Source organism: Triplophysa rosa, linkage group LG24 (genome assembly GCF_024868665.1).
Source record: "Triplophysa rosa linkage group LG24, Trosa_1v2, whole genome shotgun sequence".
NCBI classification, from domain to species: Eukaryota; Metazoa; Chordata; class Actinopteri; order Cypriniformes; family Nemacheilidae; genus Triplophysa; species Triplophysa rosa.
The window spans coordinates 13263538-13272794 of record NC_079913.1 but is presented as its reverse complement, the minus strand read 5'-3'; the positions used below and the strand labels follow the sequence as shown (position 1 = coordinate 13272794).

Genomic DNA, 9257 nt, shown 5'->3' with positions numbered 1-9257 from the left:
TTTTATTAAGGGATAAGTCTGAAGCACACCGTAAAACAATTCTATCAGTTCATACAGGGCTAGTAGTATATACAGCTGTATAAAGATACACATCCAGGTATCGGATCAGTACTCGGTATCGGCCGATACCCTGAGCCCAGGTATCGGAATCGGGAAGGGGAAAAGGGTTGGAACATCTCTAGTATTTAATAGGGATGCACCGACATCACTATCGGTATCGGGCCCGATACTAAGCTCATGTAGTCGTACTCGTACAAATGCACCGATACCTCATGTGACATAACTGACAGAAATTTGTTATGGAATTTGCTTTGAAAGTTTGTGAAAAGCGCATAAAATTGTTTATTTTTTCATAATGTGTTTAAGGTGGAGTTGAATGTAATTATGAAGCTATTCTATTTTCATTAGTCTCACTATGTTGTGAAAAGGTACAGGCATCGGTACAGGCATTGGTATCGGCGAGTACCAGAAAAAATATCGGTACTCGTACTCTGTCTTTAAAGTCACCATGAAACGGAAATTGCGATTGACCTCTTTTCCGTATCGTGAGGTGTATCTAAAAATGCCTGGCCATTGGACAGTTAGTATATTAGTACTACCTCTTTTTTGTTGCTGACGAGAGGGGGAGAGGAGCTTGACGTTTTTGATTGTGCAGATGAATTGAAAAAAAAAACAATGGTGTGCACGGATAAATAATTTATAAGAATCACTGCAACACTGTGTAAAACACTTCGAATTTTCCTGTTTGATTTCATGGTGACTTTAAAAAATGGTATCGGTGCATCCCTAGTATTTAATATAGAATTTTGTATTCAGTATTTTATTTGGTTAAATAAAAGAATCCGCTCTGTAGAATGATTCGGACCCTACAACGGCAGTGCAGTGAGGTTATTCCCTGGCGTGAGCGCCTCTATCGGTCGATTTGGGTAGACTTTATGGGAAAATCTGGATTCAGTGGACTTCGCCGTTCCAGGTTTACAAAAGCGGTGGCAAAAGTACAGAAAGCATGCATCTCATTCTAAATTTGTAGAAATACAAAGACTTTGGATGACCGCACCAAGACAGCGAGTTGTCTTTGTTTCTCTGGAGTGCAATGGCTCTTGCTAGAAGAAAAGAGCCTAATCTAAAGGAACTGTGCTGAATGTAGCTCATTCATGGAGTAAAGTGAGTCGTTTGGGGATCATGAGTACAGGTTAGTTTCCTGGATGAATAAACATTTGCTACTTCTTTGAACAACACGTCCAGATAGGGGCGTTAGATGTTTAGTGCATTTATGGTAAAAGGTTGCAAAATCAAGCGGTTTTCCAAGTGTTGCAACTTTATTCAAGTAAGTTAGCAACAGCAGCAGCCTCTCAATGTTCTTCTGTTAACGTTAGTTAGAAGCTAATATTGTGCTAACGGGACGAATTCTTCACAACAAGCGCGACAAGAAATTCATGAATGAAGAAGTTAACGAAAGATGTTGTGTTTGTTTAGATTTTTCACGTTGTTTCATGACATTTTCTTCTCGAAACGCAAATCTGGATAATGTCAGCAGCGTGAATTTCGTGGTTTTCCACCTAACGTTAGTTACATGGAGCGCACGGGACGTTTTGCTTCGATTTCATCCTTTTGTTTAAACTTTGCTTTATTTTCCGTATCGTTCTTTCGCTAAACTCGCACCAACAGCCATTTTGGCACGACTTTACTTTTTTCTTCGTGCTCTTTGGTCAGATTCGACATTGTGAGGGAAGGTAGCTGAGGGAATAAAGAAAAGTCCCGTGATTTTCTTTCCACGGCTGTAAGGAACTGTATTGCTCGCTACACATCCGCCTGATGACTCCGTCTCGCGTGTCCATGTAAACGCAGGATTCCTGCGCGTTCGCGAGAGTTCGTGAGCTCTGTTTAGTGATAACGACCCGCACGAGATCCGGGTCAGAGGAGAGGGTAACAACTCGGTCCGGTCCGGGTGGTGGGCTCCTCCGGGATAAGTCTTGGATTGCTTCCCTTAGAAACAATCCGATCCTTAGAATGGGAAGACCACGTTTCCTCTGGAGCATCAGCAACCATGCCGAAGTTTTATATAATATATTTTCTAAATAAATTTGTTTAATACAATTCTCTTACTGCCTGTTTTTTTGTTACACAAACGTAGAAACAAAAAAATTCTACCACTGCAGAATAACCAAACTATTCTCAAATCTACAGTGGTAATTATTATGTCATCCAAATGTTTTTATTACAGTAAAAGTGTATTGACCGCGTTTTTTTGTAGATTTGCATTTGTATTACTATTAGATATTAAACAGATATTATGGTTTAACTACGGTCACTGTAGTGAAACCATGATAAAAGTTTAGTTACTATAATTTTACTACAAATACCATTATTTGTCTGGGTTCTGTAGTAAAACCATGGTTAATTTTCACTAGGCATTAGGGATCTGGTTTGAAATTGTAATATGGATTTTACAGTAATCTTTCCATGACTTTACACTGATTTTTGAGATATATTATAAAGCATCTTCTTAACACAAATCTACTCCTTCATTTGTTTTCAATATTACATGATTTTTTCACTCTGTACCCCTAAAATTGTGCTTTAAAGTTTCACAAATCACTATTCAGCGTTTAATTGCATTGTAAAATGAAAAATACATTCAGTCTGAAAATGGAGGAAACAGAAACTGTACCCAAAAATAGTTATAACATCTAAAAACGATTAATAGATTAATTCCAATATATTAATTGTGCGTTGGTACAAACATACATTTTTGCATTGCCATGCCATCTTCTGCCTCATGTCCTGGGAGTGCCATGTAATGGGATTTTGTCCGATGCACAAGGATCTTGCATGATCATAAAGTCAGGGAAGCGTATAAAACTGGTTATGATGTTCATATATAGTATTGCTTGGTTCAGTAGTCAATGAAAGTCAGTCTAAGTTAGACAGTCAGAGTAGCTTTATTGCCATTACCACCATGTTATGTAATATTCCATGTTTATTTATGCAATTCATGTATTCCTTTTCTCTCTGTGTGAATTTATCTAGGAATGAAGAAACCACCGGTTGCCCCCAAACCCAAGCTGGGTCATCCTCAAAAACCATCCCCTCCCCCTATTGCCCCAAAACCTGAGATCCTCCAGCCTTCGCCCTCACCGTCCTTGCTCAAGAGAGGAAAACCTGCTGTTGCTCCCAAACCATGCTTGCCTAAAGTCAACCCCGTGGTTCCTCAAAAACCGCCCCAGCTAAGACAAGATCCATGCAAGACACAGCATCCCCCTGTCTCCAAAAACGGGGGTCCCGCTTTACTCCACTCACACCTGTCACATTACATTATACCTCCCTGCCCTCAGGGTCATCTCCCAGGCGACAGCAGATTAGAGGGATCTAAGGAAATAAGTGGAACACCAGAGTTAGGGGTTTTCAAAGAGGATGAAAACCCAAAAGAACAGCTGTGTCATGACACGCGAGAACAGGCTGACCTATCCGAAGTACAAATCCAAGCTCCCACAGACTCCCACACTTCCACAGAGACACAGGAAGAAACACACACTCCCACGCTAGTGAAGAATCTGGCGTGTGCACAGTTACAAACACCTCAGGTCCCAAAACACAGCCATGCACAACCCCTACAGGAACAGGACGAGTCTTTAGAGTCAAAACAAACTGGGATTTTTGTTGTTGACTTTTGCACTAGTGAAAGTGTTGGAGTTCCAGCTCCACCCAGCAAACCGCTCCCTGTACCCCACCCACGACGTTCCCGTAGAGCTTTATATAGGCAAAATATTGTGGAGACTGAACCTGTGGAGTCTCAAACAGATACCCCAACAGAAACTTCTGAACACATTCAATTGGACACGGTTTTAGAAAATCCACAAAGCACTTCAACAACCTGTCACACCCACATGGACCCACCCCTAAATTCACATTTCTCTAAAGAGAACACAGAAAACACTGAGTGTTCACGCAGCACAGATCCTTTGCACAAAATACACTCTTCTCATGTTGCACAGACTAAAGACACGCCTCCTCAAATCAACTCTGTTCACTATTCTGTTCCAACAAATGGCGCAACTCTAACTTTAGTCAATAAATCTGCTGAGGAGGAGTCACAGCCTCCAGCCCCTCCCCCTAGACAGAAATCCCTCCCACACACAGGTGATTCCTCATATAAGACCTCTTCGTCAGTGGACAGCCTGCTTTTTCACTGCCACTCTGACTCTCACGGTTCTGTGGATAAAGAAGAAGATGAGGAGTTGCAGAACAACGATGAAGATGATGAAGCATATGGAGATTTTGCCCGATACCCAATAACCCGAAGTCTTCCTAAACAGATTAAACTTAGCTGTGGACAACAAGTTTCGATGGCAATTACCAAGATTTTTAACGGAGATGAGAGGTCACCAAAGGTCACGCCCAAAAAACCCCAGAGAAACAGCCTTCCCGCATCGTCTGTGTTGCGGAAGCAAAACACGCCTTCTCAAACGGACACGCCCCCTCCACTTCCTAACTCCAGCCCTCCCGTATTCAAAGAACTTCCCGCGCCTCCTCAGGAGAAACCGTCGTGGCGGGTCGCCCTGCCTAGCATCCCTCTCTTCAGCAGGAACCAACCATCACGCAGTAACAGCCAACCACAGGCTGAAGGTGTAAAATCTGTATCAACAATCAAACAAAGGGCAAAATCGTTTTCCTCAGCAGATCTTCAGCGGGCAGACACTTCCGAACAGTTGGTGCGCTCCGAACAAGGGCGGCGTAGCCTGCGAAAACTTATAGAGCTGCGCGTTTGTGCACGCTTGCTTCCGAAATTGCTTCGCAGTGGACAGTCCCTGGATTGCACTCGTGCTGATGCGGAGAACCATAGGGATGCGGAGAACCATAGTGACACGCCCACTAACCAGGTCGCCCCTGGCAATGAGGAAGCTGTTCAGGGTGATAGTGAAGGGGATTGTGGGGTGGAATACGAGAATCTCCCATTATATGCAGAGATTCCAGAGTACATGAATTTGCCCTGGGTCTATTCCAACCAGGACGTCGATGCAAGCGTGTACGAGGTTCAGGAACCGTGTGAGATCAACAGGTCAGTTTGTGTATGCATGCTATGACTGTTTTTTTAGCCTGATGTTGTTGATAGCATCATGTGTATAGTAACAAAAAGTGTTATCTTGGGTCTTCAGAGTCATGTTAGCAATCGAGTTTCGTGCCACTATTCATGCCATCAAAACATAAACCTTCTCAGACTTACAGGGGCAGCTGTTTATAATGCCTGATCAAAAAGCCTTTTATTTTATTAAGTGATATGCTGATATATTGGTCAGACTTGAATACTGTATATAGCCATTAGCCAATATTTTGGTCTTGTTATCAGAAGATTTTTGATGATTTCAAGTTTGTTGTATGAATTGTGCAGCATTTTTTGTCAATTAACAATGAGCATTTTATGTTTTCAAAAACGTTTAGTGAATTTTGCATAATTGTTGTGCAAAACAAATTGTACCAATAGAGTAATTTATCAAAATAGTTCACGGAAAAATGAAAATTTGGTTGTAATTAACCCTTAGTTTAACCCTTATGTGGTGTTTGTTTGGGTCTGGGACCCATTTTTAGTGTTTCCAAAAATGATTTGATTAATTGTTTTTTCACCTTATTTAAAGACATTTAAACCAAAACAAGCGCTACACATCGATAACTTCAAATCTCATTGGTTCGTATGTGTTTTGTGACTAAATGCATTACATCTAATCACAGGACAAGTGAAGAACAATGAGATTTGAATTTACTGACATGTAAACACTGGTCCAGTTTCAGTTTTTTATTTAATATTATTTTTTTGCTTACATATATAATGACATCAAGATATTTGTTTAACATTTTGTTTTATTACATCTTCCAGTGTTGGTGATGTCTTCCATAGTGGTCTATATTCTCTCTATGCTTTCTATGATTACTTCACAACACATCATTGCAATACAAACTTAAAACATTACATTCCAAAACCCCAAGATCACATAACATGCTGCATTGTTGCCAACTTTGCATCTGTTCATCATTATCAGCACTCGTGATTTATTAACACATCACTATTAAAAATGACAAACACAGCAGATTACCACATCAGGTGCCAATGCGTGGGAACAAACGTCAACATTTAAACCTGCTGAGCAGCAAATGTTTTTTTTACTAGTAGAGTAGTTTTGGTAGTTTGGTGTGTGTGGTCGTGTAAGTATGTGTGTGCGTGAGGGTTACAGTCTACTCTTTGAGTCCAGGTTGGGATGTTTTCTTGTGGGTTATTTTCAGTGGCCAGAGCCGGAAATGTCTGACGAGAAGAGAGCTGAGCCACTGGAAAATAACCTCTCTCTCTCCCACACACTTTTCTCATTCTCAGAATTATAATCTCAGATCTTCTGCCTCACAGTCATACTTTGTCATTATAATATTTACAACACACTAGCAAATTTTTTGTCATGACAGTAAAACATGATTCTGATGTAAATATCCTGTAAAACATCATTATGAAACATCACAGCTCATGATGTTTCATTTTTATCATCAGTTAGCATGTGGATTCCATTATAGCAACCATATTGCCTAACTGGGTGTTCACACCAGACGCGGTTTGCGCGAATAAATCGCGCTATTCGCGCGTAGTTGGACGCTTGAACATTTTGAGTTTACTCGCTTCATTCGCGCGTGAAATTCACAACAGACGCAAGCTCGAAAAAATAAAATGGCGGCCGAAACGCCCGTTGGAGCATAGTTTTGTATAAATGCAAGTTTCATTTTCACTTTCAACAACTTCTGATTGCATTTCTAGCGAGAAATTAGTATTGTAGTTTTTAAATATGTGATTAGTTATTGCAAAGATGCTCTCTGTTTATAATTCAAATAGACTTCATTTGCGCTGCTTATCTGTTTCTCTGGGCTGCCTTCGTGCACAGACGCTGCACGTCACTACTAGAGCAAGCTCCTGATTGGTTAACGCGGCGCTCATTTTCGCCAAAGTTCAGATTTTTCAACTCGCGCAAATCACGCGTCAAACGCCCGAAACGCTCATTTTGCGCGAATCGCACCGCAAGGAGGTCTATCGCGTCTTTGCATTGACTTAACATGTAAATCACTCGCGCTCAATGCTTCATTCGCGTCTGGTGGGAACACACTACAATATGTATACATCTACTAAAAGACCATTATTGTATCATTCGTAGTGTTTACTAAAGCAAGCGTCACTATTGCTCAGACTTAACCCTGGAGTGTGTTCAGATCTCTAAGTCTAAGTGTTTTAACTTTGCTGTTCACGCCACATAAAAAACTACACATTTTATAATGAAAGTAAAATCATTGTAAATATGATATGAGACAAACTAAACTAGGAATTATGTAGTGACCAGCTAACTAACTCTTATACAGTGGCCAAAAGTTATGTCTTGAGGAGGGCATTTGTACCGTATTTTCTTTAGGTTAAATTAAATCATAAAAATATAAGGTGTTTTGTACGAAATGGACAAAACACTACATTTTAAGATATTTATTAATAGTAATATTGTTATTTGGCAAAAGGCAAAGTACAGCATTATCGGGGAATGTGGGTTTTATTGTAATATAAACAAATGTTATCACATTTGATCTTTTTTGTTAATGTTTGTTGATATTTAATTGTAACATTATAGCCATTCTTCTGTGCTTTGACTCAAAAAGCCTTGCTTTTTACACAACAAACAATTTTATTACATCTTTATGAATATATTTGGACATCAATTTTGGCAACTACTGCATATCAGTTTCTTTTGCTATAGTGTAGCACAGAACACTCTTAGCACAGAATGGACTCATTCTCACAACCAGGTTTATGAAATGCATCCTGGGATAGTTTCAGAAAGTACTGGGGTTACAAGTCTGTACTGTGCACTTGATTTTTTTACTACCCAGTCTCACTTACCGAAAATAAATGAATTTGGGTTTTACTCAAGAATTTTGCTAAACACATTGTTGACCTCTGGCACACATTAGTTTGGTCATTGATTGGACCTTAAAGGGATAGTTCACCCGAAAATGAAAATTCTGTCATCATTTACTCACCCTCAGGTTGTTTCAAACCTGTATGAATGTCTTTGTTCTGTTGAACACAAAGAAAGCTGTTTGGAAGATTGTTAGCAATTTTCAGTTCGGGGACATCATCGACTAGTAGAATTTGTTTTTGTATATTGTATTGTTTTTTTTGTCTTTTGAACACAGAATTTTGAAGAATTTAGGAAAACAAACAGTTCCGGGGCACTTTTGATTACCATTTCATTTTTCCTACTATGGTAGTCAATGATGTCCCCAAACTGAAAATTGCTGACATTCTTACAAATATCTTTCTCTGTGTTCATCAGAACAAAGTAATCTTTACAGGTATGAAATAACATGAGTATGGAAGTAAAATAGAGACAAATGTGTTTGAAGCAAAAAGACGTGCTGAATAGCACTTACTGAAAAAAAGCATTGTATTAACAGTGCTCGTATTTTAAGGTTCTGCAATTCAACATGGTTGCATATTTAAGCTGTGATTTTTTCAAATGTAAAAATTTGAAACACACAGTTTCACCGTTTAAAAATTCAATAATCAAAATTCACCTTTTAAATTTCATTTAAAAAATTCAACTTGTTATAAAATACAAGCTTTAATTTTTGACAGACAATTTTCAGTCCATATTATTTCGGTTTAAAAATTCGCTTCCACAAATTCAGTGGTTCAAATTCGGCTTGAAATTCAAAGTTTCACATCCGGGATTCCCAGGAGAAGCAATAGAGCGTCGATTCCGCCAATGCATGATCTCTACCTGCTGCCTGACCGCTTCACCAGCAGGTGGTGCAAGTCGCTTCTGACGAAGACCAAAGCAAGAAATGCAGATACTTTTTATATGTTTGCAGCACAGTCCACTCATCTGCTCGATTAAGTGAATTTATTTGATCCTCCTGGGATTCCCGGATGTGAAACTTTGAATTTCAAGCCGAATTTGAACCATTGAATTTGTGGAAGCAAATTTTTAAACCGAAATAATATGGACTGAAAATTGTCTGTCGAAAATTAAAGGTTGTATTCTAAAACAAGTTGAATTTTTTAAGTGAAATTTAAAAGGCGAATTTTGATTATTGAACTTTTTAACGGTGAAATTGTGCGTGAAATGTTTCAATTTGAAATATTCACATCTTAAATATACAACCATATTGAATTGCAGACTCTAAAAATGCAAGCACTGGTAATGCAACAGATTTATTTTTGATTAGTGGTAATTCAA

General features: G+C 39.2%; 1 protein-coding gene across 2 annotated transcripts in view; it reads left to right on the top strand.

The window, feature by feature from the left end:
• fgd6 (FYVE, RhoGEF and PH domain containing 6) overlaps positions 1-9257 on the top strand; it is a 49952-nt gene that overhangs the window by 22444 nt on the left and 18251 nt on the right. The window contains exons 1-2 of one of the 2 annotated variants that reach the window (XM_057324260.1): positions 945-1192; positions 3031-5059. In XM_057324260.1, coding sequence (XP_057180243.1) covers positions 1183-1192; positions 3031-5059 — 2039 coding nt within the window. In that variant the 5' untranslated portion in view covers positions 945-1182. Of the gene's footprint in view, positions 1-944; positions 1193-3030; positions 5060-9257 lie in introns of those variants that run through there. The other variant, XM_057324261.1, reaches the window with a different exon arrangement.